The 24,361-nt window shown below is 41.0% G+C and overlaps 4 protein-coding genes across 5 annotated transcripts; 3 read left to right on the top strand and 1 right to left on the bottom strand.

Annotated features, from left to right (window-relative positions):
- The first annotated feature begins 5,308 nt into the window (after positions 1-5,308).
- Positions 5,309-8,392, top strand: zgc:92313 (uncharacterized protein LOC436869 homolog). The gene is made up of 6 exons (XM_068583777.1): positions 5,309-5,441; positions 5,639-5,751; positions 5,909-5,988; positions 6,714-6,985; positions 7,624-7,784; positions 8,010-8,392. The coding sequence occupies exons 1-6, from the start codon at positions 5,396-5,398 to the stop codon at positions 8,262-8,264; spliced, it is 927 nt and encodes a 308-aa protein (XP_068439878.1). The 5' UTR covers positions 5,309-5,395; the 3' UTR covers positions 8,265-8,392.
- Positions 8,393-8,907: 515 nt separating this feature from the next.
- mapk7 (mitogen-activated protein kinase 7) lies at positions 8,908-14,969 on the bottom strand. Of its 2 annotated transcripts, XM_068583102.1 has the most exons (8): positions 14,876-14,963; positions 14,241-14,281; positions 13,626-13,906; positions 13,372-13,537; positions 11,549-13,101; positions 10,371-11,458; positions 10,044-10,174; positions 8,908-9,252 (listed from the first exon to the last, which is right to left on the bottom strand). In XM_068583102.1, exons 1-8 carry the CDS (start codon positions 14,894-14,896, stop codon positions 9,105-9,107), a joined length of 3,429 nt encoding a protein of 1,142 aa, XP_068439203.1. In that variant the 5' UTR covers positions 14,897-14,963; the 3' UTR covers positions 8,908-9,104. The 2 variants fall into 2 exon arrangements, with proteins under 2 accessions (XP_068439203.1, XP_068439204.1); XM_068583103.1 differs by lacking the exon at positions 14,241-14,281 and having other exon boundaries at positions 14,876-14,969.
- A 1,222-nt stretch (positions 14,970-16,191) lies between these two features.
- vkorc1 (vitamin K epoxide reductase complex, subunit 1) lies at positions 16,192-17,829 on the top strand. Its single transcript, XM_068583573.1, has 3 exons — positions 16,192-16,430; positions 16,799-16,908; positions 17,139-17,829. The coding sequence occupies exons 1-3, from the start codon at positions 16,261-16,263 to the stop codon at positions 17,348-17,350; spliced, it is 492 nt and encodes a 163-aa protein (XP_068439674.1). The 5' UTR covers positions 16,192-16,260; the 3' UTR covers positions 17,351-17,829.
- Positions 17,830-21,290: 3,461 nt separating this feature from the next.
- LOC137789710 (transmembrane protease serine 9-like) lies at positions 21,291-24,045 on the top strand. Its single transcript, XM_068583472.1, has 8 exons — positions 21,291-21,420; positions 21,534-21,802; positions 21,898-22,043; positions 22,132-22,450; positions 22,836-22,998; positions 23,112-23,380; positions 23,476-23,621; positions 23,710-24,045. The coding sequence occupies exons 1-8, from the start codon at positions 21,395-21,397 to the stop codon at positions 24,043-24,045; spliced, it is 1,674 nt and encodes a 557-aa protein (XP_068439573.1). The 5' UTR covers positions 21,291-21,394.
- Positions 24,046-24,361: the final 316 nt, after the last annotated feature.

Genomic DNA, 24,361 nt, shown 5'->3' with positions numbered 1-24,361 from the left:
CTGCGGGCACTCTTGTCCTCCAAGCGATGGAGAGAGAGAGAGAGAGAGAGAGAGAGAGAGAGAGAGAGAGAGAGAGAGAGAGAGGAGAGGGGGAGAGGAAGAGAGAGAGAGAGAGGAAGAGAGAGAGAGAGGGAGCCACCGAGGGGTGACAAAGTGAGTCAACATCAGTGTCAAGTTTGAACTTAATGCCAGCAAGAGGAGGAGGGGAGGCCGAGAGAGTGGAGCATAAAGCACAGATAATGGAGAGATAGTGGTTGATAAATAGATGATGGAATTCAATTTTAACCATGAATTGCACATAAAACCAGAGTATAATTGGTCAAGTGTGCTAGTTTCTCACACAAACACGTGCAACCAGTCAACTCATATCATTAGATTAAACCCAAAGTTCACACCATCAAGGAGTCTTTTTAATTGATCCTCATTTGGATGTGTTAAAACTTTGATAAAGAAAGCTTTGAGTGTCCACATCCATCTGCTATCATCTTGTATTGTCAAATAAAACTTGAACTGCACACAGAAGCAGAATTTTTTTCTCCAAAAATAACATATTGATTACTATAAATATTAAGAAACATACACTGTCATTATAATTATTATTATTATTTTAGTAAACAAATGCATGTACAAAGAAATATGTCTATGTTATAATAAGTAGTAATATTAGGCTTAATAATGAGTTATTATATAGATTTTTCTATCTGCTTGAGGCCCTTACATGATGTCACACATTAAAACATGTTATTAGTCATATTACACTATATGACAATACATTACATTATGGATTTTTCCAATCTATTTGGAACACTAATAAACTACAAGATGGAAAAATCATCTTACAATAGATTATGGCACTGTGTATCATTAATAAAAAATATTAAAATGTGTTCTTACCACACAGTTATTAGGTAAATATGATTAATGCTTTTTGATAACTTATTGATTTTTGTTTCTACCAATGTAATAAAGCAGGTAATGTCTCAAAAGATCCTATTAAATTATTGAATGCCTAAATGTGTTCAATAAAAATCACTATAGCAAAATCTAAATATATTCATAATATATTTAGGTTTTGGTTCATATATATATATATATATATATATATATATATGAATAAAAAAGCTTGATTTTTGTTACGGACATTGCCGTTTTACAAAAGCATGCTCGGCATTTGTTTGTCCTTGTCTTCATTATTTTAATGGTCTTCTGGTTTATTTTTTCATTGGTTTATAAAACTGCAGAAAATGTATTTATTTTGCTTTTTCAATTTTAATCCGTTGGTGTATTTTCAGACCAAAATCCAAAGATATCTAAATTGATATCTGAAGAAGTAACACATTCACATTGTAAATGTTTGGCTTTTTTTTTTCTTCTTATACCTCTATTGAAACAAATCAATGATCGAAAGAGTTTGTTAATCATCAAATTAATTATTTTACAAATTACATTTTCAGCTCTATGTTGACCCCGTCCTCTTTTCTTGATCATCTTTTACGCTCATAAAGATTAAGTTACTTAATCCTAGCACAAGTGTTTTAGGCCTACAATGCATTAAAGATGCCGTATAAAGTTACCTCAATACCTTGTTTAACACAAGGGCTAAAATATGCAGATAGTTTAGGTATAGCAGTGTTTCCCAAAGCACCTTGTTACCTCACAACAAAGGTATTGTTCTCCTGCCGTGAAACACTGAGCTTAAAGCTATGGGACAATAAACAAAGGCATTGTCTGGCCCCAGAGCAGGTTAAAGGAGCAGCACACAGAAACCCTTGGCGATCGGCACACAAGGTCTATGTGAGGCGTAAGTAATGACGCAGGTATGACGGTATGTATGGTCGAGTCAAAGAGCGAGAGCAGAGTAGAACCGGGGTTTAAATTTATCTCTTTGCAGCGGAGGAGAGAGAAGAAGAGAGAGATGGAAGATGGAAGCAGGGAGACAGAGGAGAGAGATAGAGAGAGTGAAGAGGAAGTATGTGACTTTGGGGTGGGTGTTGGGGCTTGGGGATGGGGAGGGTGCCAGCTTGTTTTATTTCCGGTTGACAAGACTTTGCGCTCCCTTTCTCTCTGTCGCTCCCTCTCTCTTTCATACTATGCTATTCTTTCTCCGCTGCCCCCATCGCTCTGCCCCCCCACCCCTCTTTCTCTGTTACTTTCCTCCAAGATGTGCCTTGGAGAAAGGAAAGGACTTGACAAGTTCAAAGGTAAAAGAAGTACGAACGATGGTGGAGGAAGCATTTAGATCATTTAGTTAAGTAAAAGTGCAAATATCACACTCTACAAATACGCCATCACAAGAAAAAGTCCTATATTTTAATTGCGTAAAAGCACAAATGTGTTATCAGCTAAATGTTCTACAAGTATCCCAATTGCTGCATATTATGCAGAATAAAAACACATTATAACATGTATTATAGTATGGCATTGTCATTATTTATATTTGAGAGAGAGAGAGAGAGAGAGAGAGAGAGAGAGAGAGAGAGAGAGAGAGAGAGAGAGAGAGAGAGAGAGAGAGAGAGAGCACGACATGCAACAACGTGCCCTGGGTTGGATTCTAACCCTTCTACCAGGTGAGCTTTACCGGGAGCTATTGCATTTTTATCACTGATACATAAACATAGCATGTTCACGTTTATAGCTGGTCGAGAGGGAGCTCCTATAAGCTCCTGTATCCAATGGTGGATAGCTTCATCTATTTATGACGCTTTAGAGGTTACAAGATCACATGTAAAATCATATTCTGCATATTAACTATATCTACCAAATACATGTAGTGGAATAAGAAATATCCTATTTGCCTCGATAATATTCAGTGTAGTAGAAGTAGGCTATTAAGTAGCAAATAAATTATTAATACTAATGTACAAGTAGCACAAAATTGTACTTTTGTCGAGTACTTATGCAAATATACTTTGACGTGAAAATGGAAACTATGGGAGTGAAAGTTGAGTAACAAAACTGCTCAGTTAATAACAATAATAAAGTTGAAATAACCCCACATACACACTTATCATCCCACCCCCCTTGTTTCCTATCTGGCTGCCCGATTTGTTTTTCCTTTATTCAGAAATCATTGTTGCATCTTATTGTGTTTCAGTTGTTGGAATGTGGCTTAACCTATGTGATCCCTATGTGCTGAGTGCAATAACGTGTGTGTGTGTGTGTGTGTGTGCGTGTGTGTGCGTGTGTGTGTGTGTGTGTGTGTGTGTGTGTGTGTGTGTGTGTGAGGCGGCGCGTGCTTCACTGCAAAGATTCATGTAGCTCCAGGACATGCATTTTTTTAGTGCATCTTGTTAGTTCATTCCTGTCACCTCTCTCTCTCTCTTTCTCTCTCTCTCTTTCTCTCTCTCTCTCTCTCTCTCTCTCTCTCTCTCTCTCTCGCCATCCCTTGCTTTTTCAGCGCTGAAGGGGGGATGGGGAAGGGGTGGTGGACGAGCCTGGGAGGGGAGGAGAGTGGGAGGCGGTGGCGGTGGAGGCAGTCACCATGGTTACAATGCCACGACAAATATTCATCAAGTCGTTGAAATAAAAACAAACTGGAGTGCATTATAATTGCTCTTACTTACTGGATCCTATAATGTGTTCATATATTATGAGTGAGAGGAGCAGACTGGACGGGGCTCACACACAAAAAGACACTCTTAGGGATACTTGTTTTAAGTGAACATCAGCTGACACACATGAGACACACTCACACAGATTTCAAGTCTCAGTGTACAACTTTATCTTTCCGTTACCTGTTTATGGAATTCCCTATAAGTACTTTGATGAGTCTCTTCTTTCTTTTCTCTTTGTCCCTCCATCTCTCTCTCTTCCTCTACTGTTGTGTAGCCCGAGGCGCTACTGTGATGTGTCCTCCCTCTGTCCCTCCCTCCCTCTCCCTCTCTCTCTGTCCCTGTCACCTTCAATTGCTCTGTGAAACTAGACACACTGCCTGGGGCCGGGAGGCAGGGAGGAAGGGAAGAGAGGAAAAGAGAAAAGGGAAAAGAGAAACAGACCGACAGCTTTATAGACAGACAGAAGAAATAAACATTTGGTGTCATGTAAAAGAAAAAATAAATAGGCTAACCACAGCCCAGATGTTTGGCACACTCCAAAAAACAACAACAATCGAATGCATTATGTTAATGGTCATGTTACAGCCAAAAACATACACTCAAAAGAATTAGCACTGGAGTGGAAGCAAAACATACGTACACACATCTACCTAATATAAGACAGTGTTTGACCTTTGACCTAGGTGGTTTTTGCTGTGGCGTAATCCCAAATTGATAACCACTTTTTCTTGAACCTGTTAAACTGGTTCATACTTTCTACCTGCAGGCAGGAACTTGAATGACTACTTTTCACTATGAGCACATGGTAAAGCGTGCTTAACGCATGGTTTTAGGATTTTACATTGGTGCTTGTTTTTAATCTAGAAATTGCTCATAAATATTAAGTGCAATTGGCAGTCAAGTGTGTATGTTCTTAAGATAAAAGCTAAACCAAACTACATTCAAATAGGTTATTTTTCTTTGATCAGCATTTATTTTTTATACAACTGAGATCTTTAAAATCTCTTTGACATGTCCATGAGCGTCTGTAAAGTTGTAGGTAACAAAGAAATAGGCTGTATATTTTTGTTCATAATAAGTGATAATATTAAGCTTAACAAAACATTACATTTATTCACATCTGCTCGAGTCATTGACATGATGAACATGTCAAATACCGAAGACATTTTATACATCAAATAAATGCAAAGAAACCACTCCATGCTGCAGAACATGGAGGTACTCCTTGTTCTGCCAAGCAAATGCTCCAATGTGACATGAAAACAGTCCGACTCTAAGGACTATATGGTTAAATTAAAAACTGCATCACTTCCCTTTGTCCGGGATTGAGACCAGAACAAACTGCTGCACGTTCCATAAAATACAAAAATGGCCATTTCGTCGAACGAAGAGTTTTATTTTCTTCAGCAAAGTGACCATTCAGGAGGAGAATCGGATTTGTCTGCGGTTGCGTTGCAACATTTTTCATTGGCTCAGGTGAATCAGGAGGGCGGGACAATCGTTTTGATTGGGTGTAGTTATGTGCACAGTTAGCCATCTGTTTGTAATCAAGGCGTTTACCTGGAATTTACCTGAGACCTCACTGGTAAACCTGGATCCGTGAAGGGATATTGTTGAAACAAAGCACCGCAAGGAGATGTAATCTTTTTTATTAATATTTCCTGTCTTGCTCCAGTTACAATCACAAGAGAAGAAGTCAAAAGCCGGGTGTAACCTTACAGACCGTTTTTTTTTTCTCCTTTTTTTCCCCGTGACTTCAGAGAAAACGTTGACGTGTTGCTGGCTCTGCTTCAGAAGTCTTGCTTGCTGAAACAGATTTTGTGGCGCAAAAAAATAAAAAAATGTCGCCGAGAATACAGTTTTATGCCATTTGTTGGTGCGTAACAGGTGAGTTTTAACCGTTAAACCTGCTCCACCCCGTCGGCGCCTCTCTGCTCCATGGCTCTTGTTTCTTTGTCCACTGCAACACGAACAATGTGCACTCTGAGCGAACCAATAAACCAGATGTTTTCAGCTCGTAGTGTAGAAAAAAATAAGCTACATTGGTCAGAGTGTTCAGAAATGTAATTCGTGTTTACATATAGGTATCCTGGCTTCCTACGCCCAAGAATGTGGCCGACCAACGATAGCGGAGAACAGGATTGTGGGAGGGATGGACGCCACATACGGGGCTTGGCCTTGGCAGGTGGATGTACAGGTAGGTCCCACTGAAAACTCCCATAAGTATCATATCTTCCTGTGGGTGGTTATGTGTGGTTTAGTCTATGTCTTGTTTATCTGCTGACCTGCTGAGAGAGGGATTTGCTTGTGATGCTGAGGTGACTCACTCTTTTTCTCCCCCCCTCGGCCTCCAGACAGACACTGCTGGTCACATCTGTGGAGGCTCCATCATCTCAGAGCGCTGGGTCCTATCCGCCGCTCATTGTTTCTCCAAGTAAGAAAACCCTCCTCAGACACAAACCGGCAGGTGAACTCGGAGCTGAGCATCAATCCACAGGCGCTCTGCTTCTCCTGTGAGACGTCAGTTGTTTTATGGGATGGCTTTGCAGTTTCGTTACATCCCAGCAAATATTTTTTTTTTCAAGAAAAATTAGTTTAACATCATATTTAACTCTTTGTAAAACATACTTCCTTTAATATTTAACATCTAATGAATTCTTTCACACTTCAAATGTCTGGCAAAGTTGCACACCAGGAAGAACTATTTCCAAAACCACCAAATCCTGCATGCTGTTGGTCGTGCATTTAGAAGACCGTTGGATCACTAGAACAGTGATTTTCAACCAGCATCTGAGCGTGCACTATAGTGACTGGCCTAGAAATGAAATACTCTTCCATGCCAGTAGGTAGTAGCGTAATAATTACATACCATATACACTGCATTATGCTACAATGTGACATTTTGTAACTTTTTTTGGTTGTTGGTGTGCCTCAGAATTTTTTTATTGTAGAAAATGTGCCGCAGCTCAAAAAAGGTTGAAAAACACTGCACTAGAAGACATGTTCATAAAAGGATTGCAAGTGTGCTACATTTTTAGTTTTTACGAGAGTATAGTTAACAGCAAACCCATTTCAAGGAGCACTTACCTGCTCAGCATAAAGTCATTCAACATTCCTCAATTTCCAGGTATCATTTCTTGTCCCTCCGTTTCCTTTCAGTCCCGACGATGTGAGCTCTTACATCATCTATGTTGGCCGATTCCAGCTGAATGGCCTCAACCGGCACCAGTCAACGCATTATGTGAGCCGGGTGGTGATCCCGACCGGTTACATTGATCCTCAAAACGGGAATGATTTGGCGCTGGTGAAGCTGTCCAGCCCAGTAACCTGGACAGATTATGTTCGTCCTATCTGCTTGCCTGTCTCTGGCACCCTGTTCCCAGGTGGCATGCCGTGCTTTGTCACCGGCTGGGGGAACGTGCGGGATGGTGGTAAGACTTGCTAAATTCTTCACACCTTCTTTGTACATGTGCAGAAAACTCTTAAAGCTTCAGAAATGTGCTTTTATTTTTTATCCGGAATCTGGCATTATTTTTTTTCGAAATCGAGTTTTATGAAAAAAAGGAGGATTTTAAAGCAATAGGATAAAGTGTAGGTCTCATAAGTGATTGACTCCTTTACCAGCTGGGTTACAAATAGATATGTTCATTTATTAACAGTCAGTGGAATTGTGATATGATCAGAGAACATGCTACATTTTTATTTTACATGTATTATTGCATACATATGCAATACATATTGATAGTATTAATTAGTGTTATTAATAATGATCCCGGCTGACATTGGACAAAGGCAGGGTACACCCTGGACCGTTCTCCAGACTGTCGCGGGACTGACACAGAGACGGAGAACTTTGCACGCTCGCGTTCACATCTTCAATTTAGAGTCTTCAATTAACCTAAACTGCATGTCTGTGAACTGTGGGAGGAACCCGGAGAGAACCCAAACCGATACGAGAACATGCAATCTTCATACAGAGGGTCGTCTAGCCCGGGAGTAGAACCCCGGCCCAACAAGTCTTGCACACCTTTTGTTCTTCATGTTCTATCTGTCCCACTATTCCCCTCAGTCCCCCTGTCAGGAGTCGGGACTCTGCAGAAAGTGCAGGTGCCAATCATCTCCCAGAGTTCATGTCAGGAGATGTACCAGACAAACCCGACGGAGCAGGTGGACATTCTGTATGACATGATCTGTGCTGGATACCAGCAGGGCGGCAAGGATTCCTGCCAGGTACGGTTGGATCAGCTGTTTGAGCTGCTGTATTTACATTCAGAATAAATGCTTGCATACAACTGTTTACTGCTTGTATACAGAAAACAAGAATCTGCATTGAAGATAACTTTTCTGCAATCGTGTACCGTCCTTTTTTTTTTTAATCCCTCCTTTTGAGCACTTTGATACCTCCCAGTGGTGAAAGCTGAATGAGTCATGTGCGTGTTTGTGTCGTCTCTTCAGGGTGATTCAGGAGGGCCCCTCGTCTGCCAGATGGTAAATGGGACCTGGGTGCAGGCTGGCGTGGTGAGTTTTGGACAGGGCTGCGCTCGACCAAACCAGCCCGGTGTGTACGCCAGACTGACCACCTACTCGAGCTTCATCAAAAACACAGTGCCAGAGATCCGGCTGTATGGACGAGCTAATCAGAAGTGGTGTGGGACGGCTGCCATGTTGGTCAGCTGCCTGTCATCTCTGCTGATTCTGCTTCAGAGGTAGAACACCGAGAACTGGATTACTGGGAGGGCGATCGCAAACCAAGTGAAGGATGAGATTAATTATGTCTGACCTGTGTCCAACATTATCCTGATTAGTAAAACTGGACCTGACGTGCACATGAAGCCATATTGAACCTAAACTGTAACATAATCTTAATTTTTAAAGCTATAACTTTGCATCATGATCTTTGAGGATAAGTAGTTTTGTACTTTAAATCAGAATTATAAGCTAAATAAGTGATGTGTTCTGTATTTGAAATAAATTGTTAATTTGATTCTTAAAATCAGGTCAGTGCTCCATTCAACTTCTGATAGCCGAGTTTGGAAATGTTTTACTAGTATTGTGTGTTTTACTAGTATTGTGTTTATGTATCAAAGCTTCATTTGTCTTTCAGAACTTGTATCTGCCTTAAGTACACACACTTTCAACTCTAAGCAGTTGCTTTTGAACAATCAAGAGCAAACCTGTTTTTTGGAACAGATATGAGATACCATTAAGTACACATTTGTAAATTATTTCAGCCTTGTTAGTTCAAATGTTGTTTTAAATCAAGTCATTTTAAAATGGCCTTTATTACAGAGACTTAAGTTTCAATTTTAATGTTACTGTTCATAAAATATTCTGAGGCAGAGACATGTGATGAGACAGTTTTTCTTTATTATAAAAGCGCAGCATGTCATAATGGTAAAAAAGACGGCTTGGTAGTGCCTATTTTTTTTAAAAAAAGCTAGCCTTTAAATTAATTTGATACATCTTTCCTCAAGTTTTCATGCTAAAAATTAAAAATCTAAGATTTACAAAAACTTCAAGAGTTGTCTGTGAAATTCCAGACGGGGAAGGTCAGGCATCAGGGGGAATGTTATCAGAGAGGATCATGGGAGATCCGAGTTGCAACTCCTGCTGCAGCGATTCCAGATCAGCTGGAGTCATGCGGTGAACCTCGCTCCAATCAGATAACAGGGAAGCCGAGAGGGGAGCCGAGTCATAACTGATGAAGAAGGAAAACATAGAAAGCGTTAAACGTGGCCTTCGTTTGGATCATGTTTGAGCTTCACTGTGCCGAATGATGTCATTGCAGAGTTCAACACTTGAAGGCTGTTTTCACATTCAGCTGATGAATCTTCTCCAAGTTCACCTTTAAATCTGAGTATAGGACGTGTACATATAAGAGAATCACAAGATTGGAAGCCAATGATGGTTCAGTGTGATGTGGAAACCTGAACACATACACTGATAGATCATTACTTTATTGATCCCCACAGGAAAATTCAAGGATAATTTACATTTAACAAAGTAGGAGACATCTTGTATTTAGTAGCTCAAAAAAAAAGACTTTACTGCTTTGACACTTGAAGACATGTACAATGTAACTCCTTATGAAGGACACAGTTGTCGGCTAAATCATTAAAGGGCAGACATGAAGCCTGAAGGATGTGAGATTTGGGTGTTTGCAGGTGGTGGGTTAACCTGCGTCAAATCATTTGGGGAATAACAGCGACCGGGCACGGCGTATGAGCAATGTTTAACCTACATATACCTTCCAAATCTGGTGTCATCACAGTCACAAAACATCACAATACACACACAGCTATGCACGGTTTAATGAAACGTTAGCCGTCTGTGATCTAGAACAACTACAGCTGCAGAGCAATTATCTTAACTACTAGATAATAGTCTGACATAAATGGGTAAAACTTAGCCAGAAATCTTTTATTTAGACATTGATTTTGTTCGAGATGGCAGTATTAGAAACCAAGCTCACGCTCTTTTAGCCCTTACCTGTCCCGGTCACAGTGTTGTAGGTCTGTGAGAGACTGGTTAAGAAGGTCATCCAGGTCAAAGCCCACGCCATACCCAGCCCCACTGCCTTTAGGGGTGACTGAGAACACCGGGGGTAAAACGTCCTCTACCTGACAGGAGACACAGGGGGGAACATTAGGTCAACTGAACTCTGTATCCTTCAGATCAAGGCAAGCAGAGGATTGTGACATTTAAGCCTGGCATCTGCATGCAAGAAAATAATCTTTTTGATCAATACACATGTCTTCTTTCAGGTAATATGCTAGCTGTTAAAAGCGATACAATATTTAAAAAACTAAGGCACACCTGGGACTTTGAGAGTTGCAGTGTTACTGTATGGATGTCGGGGGCAATGGGTGGCCCTTGCTGTCCAGTATCTGTGAATCCTAAACTGGGATGAGGCTGTGAGGGGACTCCCAGAGCCCCACAGAGAGGGTGTGTGGTCTGTGGCCCAGATTTCTCTCCTACGGAAGGGCACAGCTTCTCCATCGGACAAACGGGTGGAGTTGAGGGATTATGGTGGGGGTTATTTTGGCGTCCGATATTCCCATTTGTCTCTCTGGTGGTTAATGCTGGAGTTTTAGTCAAGAAACTCTCCAGAGGCAGCAGTTGCGACCGAGGTTGAGGGTCAGGCCGGGTTTGACCTTGAGGTTGGAGCTGGGGTTGAAGAAAGCTTGGCGGTGGAGGTTGCGGTTTCCTGTTTGGTTGTGGTTGTTGTGCTGGCCTCGTCTCTATTTGATGCCCGTTCCAGTTTCCCAAACAGTTGAAACCACTTTGCCCGTTGCTCTCACTGTGAGGTTTGAGCGTGTTGTTCTTAACAAAGCCACTAGTGACAGTCATTATATCCATCCCTCCGCTTACAGCAACGACTAGATCCACTGGAGGTTTCCTCTGGCTCATGGAGAAAAGTAATGATGGTTGCTGCGTACTGGGAGGCTGAAACGCGCCCTGCTGGTTAGGTTTAACTTGAGAGAATAACTGTTCGAGGGAGCGGGCCTCCTTGCCCGTTGTATTGCTCAGTGCTCCTTGAGCGTTATCACTGATGGCTACACCACGATGCAAGTTCACATTACAATCCTTATTCTTTGCGCCATCGATTTCCGGAGTTTTGTCATTGCGACTGTCCATCATCTTTGTCCAACGTTGCAAAAGGCTTTTGTCGTCGTCGCTCAGCAGAACCCCACCCAGCGAGTCCCCCTGTCTGCCCTCTCTTCTTTCCTTTTCCTTTATTTTCTTCTCCCTCTCTTTTGCTCGTTCCTGCCTCTTCCTTCTTTTCTCCTCTCTTTCGCGTTGACGCTCCTGTGCCGTGACAGGCCGACGCAAATCTGGAACAGAAGACAGGGCGGACGATCCTCCTGCTCCAGCGTCAATGCCAGGCAAAGCTGTACCTCCATCTGCAATGACAAAATACAATTCCAATAAAGGCTGCGGAAAAAGAACAACATTGCAATGATATAAGTCGATATGGGAAGTCGTGAACTTACCACCCCTGGCTTTATTTCTAAGAGCTGATTTCAATAAAGCTGCTTTAAGTGCAGCTTTGGTATCCTCTGAAATAGCTCCTTCTTTCCTAGTTCCCTCTCCGGCAGCAGGAGGCAGCCGAGCATTCTTGGACAGTGACTGTGAAAGGGACTGAGACAGTGACTGTGCCTGTGCCACAGAGAGACAAAGGGAAGGCACATTGGTGGGAAGCGATGTTATGGTCTGTGCTGGTGTTGCAGGAACAGAGGTGGGAGCCTGGGCCATGGACTGGCTCTGGGCGGACTGCCTCAGAGGAGCCTGACTTTCGGTTAACTGCTCCAGTACCTCACCGTCTCGCATTGTTTCCAATGGAGCATCCTGACTCGACACTGGTGTTGTTAAATCTATAGTCTCTTGCTGACCGCTGTCTGAGTTGGCACTGGGCATGTCCACATCAACTGGGCCGCTTTCACTTTGAGAAAGAAGAGGCAAATTATGGGTCACGTGAGGTGGGGCACCTTCTAGAAGGGACGCAGGCTTATTAAAGTTTTGCATCTGATTTGTAAATGTGTGGTTCCCTTCTGCTGGTGTGTGATCTTGTTGCTGTTGAGATGTCCCTTCTCTCATTTGCTGTTGCTGTATCTGGGCTGCTTGCGGGTGTTGTGCCATAGGAACCAGTGTTGATTTGCTAAAGCTAACGATCGAGGGCTGAGCAATACACTGGTTGCTGCTTGGTGCTGCAGCTCTGCCGTTCGCCCTCGGCAAGGGCCGGAACCGCAGTCTTTGACGACAGCCCTGTTTGTTTTGATGAAAGTCCTGGATCTCCATCAAAATCGCCTCCTTAATTTGTTCCTTGTTCATTGGTAGCTTGTCAAATTCAAAGTCAAAAGCTGGCACGCAAATTGGCTCATCATCTTGGTCGTGGTACTTAGACAGATAAGGATGCTCCAGCGCTTGCGTCACACAGATTCTTTCACGAGGGTCAAAGCGCAACATGGCAACCAGCAGGTCCAGAGCCTCCGGTTCCGCTTGTGGGTACAGTTTGGCCAAAGGCACAGCAGTCCGGGATGGAAGACTCTGTACATAAGAGCGTACTCGATCAGCCCTTATAGTACTAATCAACCGCTCAGGAGGAGTTCCTAACACCCCCAAAATGAGTGTGAGCTGGTGGACGTAGTGCTTCCCGGGGAAAAGCTGCTTACGCCCCAACATTTCCGCAAAGATGCAGCCCACAGACCACAAGTCGATGGCCAAACTGTAGTGGTTCAGAGACAGCAGGAGTTCTGGAGCACGGTACCATCGGGTTGCCACATATTCAGTCATGAACGAATGAGACTCCTCCGGGTGTAAACTTAGCCCCCTCGCCATGCCGAAGTCACCAATCTTTAGCTCACAGTTCTCGTTGACCAACAGGTTGGAGGGTTTGAGGTCACGGTGGATTACGTTGGCAGAGTGCACATACTTGAGGCCACGGAGGAGCTGGTACAGAAAGTAGCGTGTGTGTTCTGAGGTGAGCGTCTGGGAAGAGTGTATGATCTGGTGCAAGTCACTCTCCATGAGGTCCAGCACCACGTACCTGCACACATGGGAAGTGGAACAGTGAGAAGTATGCAACATCTTTGGGCCATGAAGTATATCTTAAAAAATACAACAGTCTATGAATGAGAGATTCTGTGTTACAAAAACTGCTTTGTGGATGTTCATGATGGGTGAAAAAACACAAGTCAAATGATAAGATACAGTAGGTGAAGTATATAACTTGGTGGAATGTTAAGTTGTGTGTAAACGTGTTGACACAAATTAAACATCCAAATCTCTGAAGTTAACGTGACAATAGAGTACATACACAGACTTGAAGGCCGAGTGAGGAAGATTAGGCTGCAGGATGTCTTTGATGGCGATAATGTTGTCATGTTTGAAATGCTTGAGAATCTTTAGCTCTCGCAGTGTGCGTTTAGCATTTGTCACCACCTCAAAAGCATTGGAGATCTTCTTTATCGCCACCTGCTGGCCTGTGAAATGAAGATAAGCCCAATAATAAAAAACACAGCAGGACACCATTGTATTACTCAGATGAAGTTAGTTTGTCATCAAACTTACCATTGTCCCTTCTCCTGGCAGATGAAACAACACCATAAGCACCCGTGCCGATGGTTTCTATAACATCATACTCCTCTCCAACATCAAACTTCACATCCAGGGAGTGTGCTTTAAGCAAAGCCAAGTTTTTTGCTGTTGTGCTGGTGTCTGCGGTGCTTCCTGTTGCCTCAACTTCACGCTGGTTCTGGTTTTCTCTGCTTTTGTCAGTGGACATTATTTCAGGCGACATGGCCACAGGTTGCCCATTTTTTTCTACTCCTCCCTCCTTAGTTGACATTTTTCTGTAATGAATAAAACAAATAGCAAAGTTAATTGTTTGTCTGGCACTGCACCATGTTGGCCCAATTGTTGCTTTGACATGCTTTTCTGTGGTTTAATGCAACTATGGCTGGTTGGTACAGTTTAAATTACTACCACAATATTGATTAAAAAAAGAAAAATCCAACTGAAGTTCAAACTGACACTATTGTGCATTACAACTGCTTAAAAACACATGCTTAAAAACATAAATTGCTAATGTATTGAATCAATTGAAATATACAGACATGTTATCAAAACAAGATCCAACTGTATCCTAATGATTGTGCTGAAAGGTATAATATGTTTAAAACATACTGATCCATTGCTGACTGCAGGTCAACAACATTGAATCCATCCTTGGTTGTGCAGCAACAATGAAACAATCGGGTAAAAATTAAAAACCAATGGTCCTCTGAAGCCAAAAGACGATGAATCAAACAAGTAATACTCCCGTATCTTAAGTTTTAACTCTCCAGAAAAGCCTTTCCTCCTCCTGGGGGCCCCATGGAGCCACAGGTCAGCGAGTGGTCGTTTAGTACAACAGAGGCTGGACAGCGACACAGATACAATGTAACGGGATTACGCTACTGGGTTAGCATTGTTTAGTCACAATAATAAACGTATGCATTGTATTCAGTCAGGTATCACCGACATGCTGCCTAGTAACTTCTCATCCCTAAGGCCCATCAGGTCAGGTGGCCAGAACTTGTACAACTGGAAAGAAATCCATGAGAGACTGCATTCAAAGCCCGCATTGTTCGGCGTGGTTAAAATACGCGATTGTAGTAACATAATAAAGACGCAGCCTTCTCTTTGACGCAGGGGCGTAGGCTTGTTACCTGAAGCTCGGGCTTCTTTAACGTAACCCATTAAACCATGTCTTTCTGAGTTTACAAAACCAAAGAGGGCCACGTAGAGACGTGTTTATGTGTGTTGGATGAAACTCTCACCTTGTGAGCAACACACAACATCCGCAATTGTGTTTTTTAATCCCGTAGTGGCACTGCTATCTCTTGTTTTTGTCTGCCGCTTCCTCGTGCAGTTCCGTGTTTGGTTTGAGTGGCATGTGGCGGACCAACGAGGTGCGGCGATGTTCAAAGGTTCGTCCAATAGGAGACGGGAACGTGATGTGAGGCGGGACATTACGCCAGACAGTAGGGTCTCTGTTTTTTGTTTTTTTTAACTGGTGGTGACGCCGTTTTCCAGAATTTAATAATCTTAGGAGGGGCAATATTGAGACTGAATTACCTGCAGTTAAACCTCTATGTTTTATGATGGACAAAATAACTAACAACTAGTAAAGTAGAACACTAACTCATACAATGTACAGTATTCTACTACACGGATAGTAACTGCTGATACCCTAATTGCTATGAGTGGAGCACATAGTTTGGTTGATAAATAGACAGACAGAAATGATAGATAGATATCAACGTTGAAATATAGAAAGAAAAACTGATATAGTGTTTGTAGGTAATCATTAATTAGCTATGCAAATTGATGTGCTCACTTTTCTTGAGTATTACATTTGATACTTTTCACTTTTCCAACGGAAACCATATACTGGCTACTCTACATCTCTAGTTATTATATAGCTTATCTGTCATGACGCAGTATTATAGGTTAAATACCCAATCGTTTAACTGTAATGCAGTTGGATTTTTCGCAATTTTTCACAATTCACATTAAAATAAATACCTACAATTTGATTTTGACACAAAGCCCCGAGGTAAGACAAGACACAAATACGGGGTATTAAAGCAGGACCCACCAATGAGCAAATTCTGCAGGCCTACTTATCGATCCATAGAAGTAATAACTATAAAGTTGGCCTTTTTGAAGTTAGCTTTATCTTAACCATGCTTCACCTTATCATCATAAAAAATGATGATATAATGCATGTGAAGTACTTTTACTTGTGTTATGCGAATGGATCTTGTTGTTAATTACATTTTTGAATGCAGGCCTGTTGACTTTTGTGTTAATAATAACATAACTATTAGTAGTAGTAGTAGTAGTAGTAGTAGTAGTGGTAGTAGTAGTAGTAGTAGTAGTGGCGGTGGCGATGAACCTAATTCCACCGCTGAATATACAATGACTCCTCTGAAGGCAGACAGACAGAAGTCCACAGTAAACACGGTGAGAGTCCCTCTGGCTGCTCCAGCAGCTGGACCCGGCTGTCCAATGAGAGGCCGCGACAAAAAAATCCCCAGACCAATCAAAAGTGAGAATCGGATTTTTAACACGTCGCCCTGACGAAGTGAAGGAAGGAAACGGAGCCTTTTTATATTTTAGCCCACTGGAATCATTCAAATTGATCTAAACGTGACCAAACATGGCAATGCCGAAATGGGAGCGAAAAGCGCGCATATTTCTCTGCGTTCTGGGTTTGTTTCTGTCTGTCTACGCGCTTCACGTCGAGCTGTCCCGAGAGAGAAACCCAGATTACAGGGCGCTGTGCGACCTGGGCGAGTCTGTGAGCTGCTCCAAAGTTTTTACCTCCAGGTATGTTTCTTAATCTCCGTTCGGATTTAGTTGCTCATATAATTATCTCTTGTGCAAAATCACTAGAACTCGTTTTCTACTTGAGTGATTGTTAAATCATTTCGATTATTTTCCCTGTTTGCTTAGTCTGAATATGTAATGGTCCATTCGTTGCCACGTGTTACATACAATATTTTGGAAAGACTTCAAATCATAAACTATTTTACATTATGAGATGATTAAGTCAATGTTCTTCTTTTTGACAAGTTCTGTTTTAATTAAATAATCTACATGTCTGATTGTTTTGACAGGAGATAGAAACCATTATGATTATATTAAAATTTTATTTTCAAGACTAAGTATTTTTGCCTGTTTCCACTTTTTTGCAGATGGGGTCGAGGTTTTGGCTTGGTCCAGTTCTTTGCTGCCAAAGACAGCCCTCTGAACCAGCCCAACAGTGTGCTTGGCATCATATTTTACTCTCTGCAGATGGGCCTGGGTTAGTCTGTCATTATCTTCAAATTACAGTGCCCTGCTTTATGTTTTTAAACAAATATAAATAGCTTACGATGCATAATAATTATGAAATACAACATTTGATTTAGTTAGTATTTATCAATTTCGATTACATTTGTAAGTCAAGCATATCAGCAATGCATGATTCCTAAAATATTACATAAACTATTGTATTAAAGGACTGAACTCCTTCATGTTTGTCTTCTATTGCAGGACTGTCTTTGTCCAAAAGAGCAGCGATGCTCCTGGTCTTCTCTTCCTGGGTGTCTGTGGCCGGCTCACTCTATCTCGCATCTATTCTTGCCTTTGTTCTGGGGGATTTCTGCATGGTCTGCGTGTCGACATATATCGTCAACTTTGCGTTGCTCTTCACCAACCTGAGACGGAGGACAGCAATTGAAGGAATGAAGGAGAAGGCTGGATAGAAAGTGATACGTGAGAAATTCAACACCTTTTTCGTGCTGAGCTGAAGCCACACTGGATATGGAAATCAAATTATCTCCCACAGTATTTCTGTTTTCTTTACACCTCTCAAGATTTTTCAGAAAAAAATGGCCTGGAAATGCATCTCAGAAGATCTATGAGATGATTTTTATGTACATGTTGTGTATGAATGTATATTCGGGATACAGATTACACATGAATACTACCTCTTGACTCATGTGATTTAGGCCTGGCTAGTTCTGCCAACAAAGATCTAGTAAATTAGAATTACCAGAGATACATGCAATTGCTCAGTCTAACCAGGAGATGGAGCCACATACACTGTTACTATGTCAAGAGTGGTGAGTTATGAAGAACGCGGTACTATATGCATTGCATGTATGACAAAAAAATAACATAGAGAAGGCAAAACGTCTTGTGAAACTCCTTTTTGTTTTTTCCACTTTTTAGACCAAAAACAATGATGATTACCTTTTGTGAATATATTTTTAAAGAAATATGTAATTACAGTTGTGTCAATTAATAAAGAATACATTTACACTAAAATGACATTACACATCATTGAATAAAAAAAAATGTCAAGGTTACACTATGTGACTACATTCAGTTGGGTTTGATTGCAGACAACCTCAGAGAATACCAGGAGACTATGATGTTGAATTTGAACGTGAAAGCCCTTTAAAATCGTAATTATGAGCTAAATTATGTGAACAAATTTATTTCAGATTAGATTTAAAGGGAAATGGTCCATTCCAACATACTTATTTTACTTCAGATTAATAGTAGACTAACTCAGAGTAACACTCAGAAAGAATCAGGTCAGATTTTGAAATTCAAGCCCTTTGAAATTACATTCATGACTCATGAGGCAACTTCCCTCTGATTTTCGCCAATTTTCCCGGATTGATATGACTTCAGGTTACCAGTAGACTTCCCTGCAGTCACAGGACATGCTGATGTTGAATTTATTTCAGAATAAAAATCTTTAATATCTCAATTATGAGATAATTTCCCTGTAATTTTTAGGTTAAATTGAAAAGGAAACTAATTTCAGTACAGATTATTAGTAGACCACCACAGACTGTCACTCAGAGAATATATATATATATATATATATATATATATATATATATATATATATATATATATATATATATATATATATATATATGTATATACAGTATATTTATATATATGTATATACAGTATATTTATATATATATATATATATATATATATATATATATATATATATATGTATATACAGTATATTTATATATATGTATATACAGTATATTTATATATATATATATATGGTTGATTTGATGGTTTACAGTCGGAAACCTGACACATTTACTTTTCACAAATCACTTAATATTCTGCATTTGATTCATAGTAAAGATAACAATTTGTTTTTCCAGCTACCAAAGTGGTTTGTATCCGGATTGCTTTAGCTGAGTGGACATGAAGAAAGGTTTCAGCAGCTTTTGTCAGAGTTCCTCATACCAGTTTCACTTGCAGCGTCAACAGACTGTTACCACAGAGCCAAGCTCACATTCTTGTCAATTACAAAAGAAGCTCAAATCTAACAAGAATGCCGTGGCTCAGAAGGTAGAGCGGGTCATCTCTAAGTCATCATTTCCCAGCTCCTCTAGATAGATAGATCTATACTTTATTCATCTCTGGGGGAAATTTGATTGTGGCAGCAGCAAGCAAAGTTACATAGGACAAATATTAATAGGATGACAAATAATCAATCGATACAATAAAATATCAGAGCAGAACATATTACATTTAAGAAATGATATGATAAAAAAAATGCAAATGATATACAGTATATACAGTGTACATAAAGTACAGTAAAGTAGTAGAGTGACTCACTAAACAACACAAGTGTCTCGTCCATGTCTTGTGTTCTTGGGTAAGACACTTAAAGTATTGGTGTGTGAATGCGTAGATAGTCCTGATGGACAGGTGGCAACCTTTATGGCAGCCTTGGTGTATGAATGGTCAATGTAAGAATGATGTGCAGTGTAAAAGTGCTTTGAGTGGATTTAAGACTAGAAAAGTCTTAAGTCCTTAAGGACTTTATTAAAAAAAAGTCAATTTACTATCTTAACCGTACCAAAATATGTACTCTTTCTCTTGTCATTCACATAGTTTCCTTCCTCATAAGATAATTTTATCATCCATATCATGTTGATTTTTTTAATGAGTACTGACTCAGTCAGCTGTTTTATTTAAATCCTTACATCATCTTGCTTGTTGTCTTACACCTGCTGCAGATGCAATATACTGGAGAGCATTTGTGAAAACAAAGAACCAAAATAATCATAATTTATTGACAAACAAAAGTAAAAGTAATCTTGTGCCAACATTTACCAGCCTTTAATTTTGAAATTTATTTGTTTGTCCATCTTGAATTTAGTAATCAACAATATGCATACAATAAAGTAGAGCTCTATTTTTCTTCTACTGTGTTTTACTTTTATTTTTTGCTGTTATTGGCGGTTCGATTCGTTTTTTTAAACTTTTTGTAGAATATTATAAATAAAGTAATTACAGCATTTTGTCTGCGAAGGTAGAACAATTAAAAAACAAACCTACATCGTGCTGTGTTATTTGGAAATGTTATATAACTGCAGAGAAAAGGTCTTTCTTCTACCTGTCAAAAAGCATATTTCCACAAAAAGAAAAGAAAGAAAATGATGGATTAGTGTAAAGGTTACAGCCGTAATGTGAATGTAAACATAGCCATGTAGTATTGTTTTCATTATGTCATATGTCAAGTCATTTCAACACGTCAACAAGAGCTATTCTTGATTCTTTATCTTTGTTACGTTTTTTTGTGATTTCACGAGAAGACAGGTACAGAAGTTATCAGTTGTGTCGCAAGGTGAAGGTGCCAATGGAAATGTTCTTTGTTGATCAGTGAACACTGTGTGTCTTTGACGTGTTTAGTTCTGAGATGACAACAATGCAGCTGACTCACCTCTCTTGCCCAAAGATGCTTGGACAGTTATGTAAGCCACATAACTGTCTGGCCATCGATTTCTATTAGGATAAATAATGCAAATAGATTACAATATGTTATGAGTTGATAATAGACTTATTGTATTACTCTGCAGCTAAAATGAAACATTGCACTTCAAATTCAGTCAACTGTTTTTGTGCTGTTTTTAAAAACTTTCTATAGTTAAATTACTGACATTTATGACAGTGGCCTCTAAGCTGTGTATGTATGAAATTAGATTACTGTATCAGTGTAGTCTTTTTCACAAAAAATAAGCAACAAGAACAAAAGACTATTAAACTTATATGATGTTATGGAGGGTGCCTCATGGGAGGAGCATACCTTATGGCAGGTGACAGGTCAAACAGGCATATATAAAGAGTCACAAACAAGAGCCAGACAGTCAAAACATGGCTTTGAAGAAGTGGATCTGTGTATTGACGGTGGCAAGCTTTCTATCTGCAGGTAAGTCAAACTAAGATCGGACTCTTTGTTGAGTTGCATAGGCTGCAAACATTATGGGTCTGATGTGGCACACATTTACTATTGGGGTATTATAATGTGAGAAACCTGTAACCCTATAATTAATAATTTTACTGACTGTAAGACATGGAAATATCCCAGACTTTTCATATTGATATAACTAACCCAGTTATTTTGTCTCTTTCCCAGAGTCACATGCTCAGCTTGATGGTGAGTTGAAATTATTTAAGATCCATTTAATGTCTAGAGTACATATGCATACATTTCAATTTTCCAGTTCATCTGGAAAAGATTTATTAAGTGTAAAAGCACATTGTATTCCACTGACAACTGCATAAGCCAAGACTTATGATGAAGTGTATTGACTGATGTCTCGCTCTACTCTTTTCTAGTGTGTGGCATTGCTCCCCTGAACACCAAGATAGTTGGAGGTGAAGATGCTCCAGTTGGAAGTTGGCCCTGGCAGGTTAGTCTGCAGGGATTTGGCAGCCATGTTTGTGGTGGTTCCCTCATCAACAGAGAGTGGGTGATGTCTGCCGCTCACTGCTTCTCCAGGTGGGTAACTTTCACATGATAGAGGATCAAACCTACAGTGTTCAAGTCTTTGGTTTGACTTTTAGTCAATGTTCTTTTCAAAACCAGCATGTTTTCTTTCATTTTTACTTCAGTGACAGTACGTCTGGATGGCAGGTTTCTCTCGGCCGTCAGAGCCTGCAGGGAATAAACCCAAACGAAGTGTCCAGAACTGTTGCCAGAATAATTTTGCATCCAAACTATGACAGCGACTCCAGCAACAACGACATTGCTCTGCTCAAACTCTCCTCACCAGTCAAATTCACAAACTACATCAGACCTGTGTGTCTGGCAGCCAGTGACAGTGTGTTCAACAACGGTACTGATAGCTGGGTCACTGGCTGGGGCGCAGTCAAGGAGGGAGGTGAGTCTGCTTGTTGCTGACAAATAGTTGTTTTCACATGTCTTATGAACAGGAGATGGATGCGTGACTTTTCTCTCCTGTTGTTGGTCTCTCAGAGTCATTGCCGTTCCCTGAAACCCTTCAAGAGGTGGAGTTGGCAGTTCTGGGAAACAGACAGTGTGACTGTCTCAATGGAGTCGGTACAGTCACTGACAACATGATCTGTGCTGGTGTTCTGGCAGGAGGCAAAGACTCTTGTCAGGTAGGCTGCTCCATTGAATCTGTCAGTTGTTGTTGAATGTGTTTATTATTTTCAGGAATCCTCTGACGTCTCCTCTCCATCTCCTCAGGGTGACTCGGGAGGTCCGATGGTGAACCAGCAGGGCTCCGTCTGGGTCCAGTCTGGAGTTGTTAGTTTTGGTTCTGGCTGCGCTCGGCCCAATCTGCCAGGGGTCTACTCCAGAGTGTCCAATTACCAGTCCTGGATCAACTCCCACATCAGCTCTGATAAGCCAGGCTTCGTCCAGTTCAACTCCAGTGGGCTGGATGCTGACAGCAGCTACACCTGTCCTGGTCTGCCCCCTCCTGTTATTTCTGCTACTACTACTATTTGTAATGCGGGAACAGACACAACGACAGAGTCAGGATCCACAACATCAAGTGCTGAATGTAAGTATCCTGACTAGGACATTACTCTGAATACACATGTCATTGTGTGTCTTGTTTGTCAAAAATAAAAACGGTAGTTCAGTGAACAATTGTTGCAGCAGATGTGTTGTTTTCAGCCATTTCTTGTTAATATGTGGTGGCATGCTGTCAACAACAGTCTTTATTCTGATGCTCCCATGAGGAGTTGTAATGTCAGAAACGTAGAGACCTTATTGATGGGGCTAATAACTAATTATCAAAGTCTTTAGTTACATTTTTTTATACTGAATAATACATCTTCATTAAGACTTCTGTTCCCACTTTAACTTTGTTTAACATCTCTTGTAAGTATTTAGAGATTATTTTGCTAATTTTCGGTCCTATTTCTATGTGCTGTTGTTTGCAGTGTGTGGCATCACTCCCCTGAACACCAAGATAGTTGGAGGTGAAGATGCTCCAGTTGGAAGTTGGCCCTGGCAGGTTAGTCTGCAGGGATTTGGCAGCCATGTTTGTGGTGGTTCCCTCATCAACAGAGAGTGGGTGATGTCTGCCGCTCACTGCTTCTCCAGGTGGGTAACTTTCACATGATAGAGGATCAAACCTACAGTGTTCAAGTCCTTGGTTTGACTTTTAGTCAATGTTCTCTTCAAAACCAACACAGTTTCTTTCATTTTTACTTCAGTGACAGTACGTCTGGATGGCAGGTTTCTCTCGGCCGTCAGAGCCTGCAGGGAATAAACCCAAACGAAGTGTCCAGAACTGTTGCCAGAATAATTTTGCATCCAAACTATGACAGCGACTCCAGCAACAACGACATTGCTCTGCTCAAACTCTCCTCACCAGTCAAATTCACAAACTACATCAGACCTGTGTGTCTGGCAGCCAGTGACAGTGTGTTCAACAACGGTACTGATAGCTGGGTCACTGGCTGGGGCGCAGTCAAGGAGGGAGGTGAGTCTGCTTGTTGCTGACAAATAGTTGTTTTCACATGTCTTATGAACAGGAGATGGATGCGTGACTTTTCTCTCCTCTTGTTGGTCTCTCAGTGTCATTGCCGTTCCCTGAAACCCTTCAAGAGGTGGAGTTGGCAGTTCTGGGAAACAGACAGTGTGACTGTCTCAATGGAGTCGGTACAGTCACTGACAACATGATCTGTGCTGGAGTTCTGGCAGGAGGCAAAGACTCTTGTCAGGTAGGCTGCTCCATTGAATCTGTCAGTTGTTGTTGAATGTGTTTATTATTTTCAGGAATCCTCTGACGTCTCCTCTCCATCTCCTCAGGGTGACTCAGGAGGTCCGATGGTGAACCAGCAGGGCTCCGTCTGGGTCCAGTCTGGAGTTGTTAGTTTTGGTTCTGGCTGCGCTCGGCCCAATCTACCAGGGGTCTACTCCAGAGTGTCCAATTACCAGTCCTGGATCAACTCCCACATCAGCTCTGATAAGCCAGGCTTCGTCCAGTTCAACTCCAGTGGGCTGGATGCTGACAGCAGCTACACCTGTCCTGGTCTGCCCCCTCCTGTTATTTCTGCTACTACTACTATTTGTAATGCGGGAACAGACACAACGACAGAGTCAGGATCCACAACATCAAGTGCTGAATGTAAGTATCCTGACTAGGACATTACTCTGAATACACATGTCATTGTGTGTCTTGTTTGTCAAAAATAAAAACGGTAGTTCAGTGAACAATTGTTGCAGCAGATGTGTTGTTTTCAGCCATTTCGTGTTAATATGTGGTGGCATGCTGTCAACAACAGTCTTTATTCTGATGCTCCCATGAGGAGTTGCAATGTCAGAAACGTAGAGACCTTATTGATGGGGCTAATAACTAATTATCAAAGTCTTTAGTTACATTTTTTTATACTGAATAATACATCTTCATTAAGACTTCTGTTCCCACTTTAACTTTGTTTAACATCTCTTGTAAGTATTG

Source organism: Clinocottus analis, unplaced genomic scaffold, assembly GCF_023055335.1.
Source record: "Clinocottus analis isolate CAN_PGR_092001 unplaced genomic scaffold, fCliAna1.0.p SCAF_19, whole genome shotgun sequence".
Lineage (NCBI taxonomy): Eukaryota > Metazoa > Chordata > Actinopteri > Perciformes > Cottidae > Clinocottus > Clinocottus analis.
The sequence above is the reverse complement of the archived record's forward strand: the minus strand, read 5'-3'. Positions and strand labels throughout refer to the sequence as shown.

What these genes read in the sequence shown, in the direction of transcription:
- mapk7 (XM_068583102.1), bottom strand. Translation starts at nt 14,896, where the DNA reads ATGTTGTGTGTTGCTCACAAG. An exon ending in TGCCAGGAGAAGGGACAATG is followed by an intron (nt 13,538 to 13,625) that starts GTAAGTTTGATG and finishes TTCATTTCACAG; the next exon opens with GCCAGCAGGTGGCGATAAAG. An exon ending in CAACACTGTGACCGGGACAG is followed by an intron (nt 9,253 to 10,043) that starts GTAAGGGCTAAA and finishes CTTCTTCATCAG; the next exon opens with TTATGACTCGGCTCCCCTCT.
- vkorc1 (XM_068583573.1), top strand. Translation starts at nt 16,261, where the DNA reads ATGGCAATGCCGAAATGGGAGCGAAAAGCGCGCATATTTCTCTGCGTT. An exon ending in TCCAAAGTTTTTACCTCCAG is followed by an intron (nt 16,431 to 16,798) that starts GTATGTTTCTTA and finishes ACTTTTTTGCAG; the next exon opens with ATGGGGTCGAGGTTTTGGCT. An exon ending in CTCTCTGCAGATGGGCCTGG is followed by an intron (nt 16,909 to 17,138) that starts GTTAGTCTGTCA and finishes CTTCTATTGCAG; the next exon opens with GACTGTCTTTGTCCAAAAGA.
- zgc:92313 (XM_068583777.1), top strand. Translation starts at nt 5,396, where the DNA reads ATGTCGCCGAGAATACAGTTTTATGCCATTTGTTGGTGCGTAACAG. An exon ending in CTTGGCAGGTGGATGTACAG is followed by an intron (nt 5,752 to 5,908) that starts GTAGGTCCCACT and finishes CTCGGCCTCCAG; the next exon opens with ACAGACACTGCTGGTCACAT. An exon ending in GCCGCTCATTGTTTCTCCAA is followed by an intron (nt 5,989 to 6,713) that starts GTAAGAAAACCC and finishes GTTTCCTTTCAG; the next exon opens with TCCCGACGATGTGAGCTCTT.
- LOC137789710 (XM_068583472.1), top strand. Translation starts at nt 21,395, where the DNA reads ATGTCTGCCGCTCACTGCTTCTCCAG. An exon ending in GGGCGCAGTCAAGGAGGGAG is followed by an intron (nt 21,803 to 21,897) that starts GTGAGTCTGCTT and finishes TTGGTCTCTCAG; the next exon opens with AGTCATTGCCGTTCCCTGAA. An exon ending in GAGGCAAAGACTCTTGTCAG is followed by an intron (nt 23,622 to 23,709) that starts GTAGGCTGCTCC and finishes CCATCTCCTCAG; the next exon opens with GGTGACTCAGGAGGTCCGAT.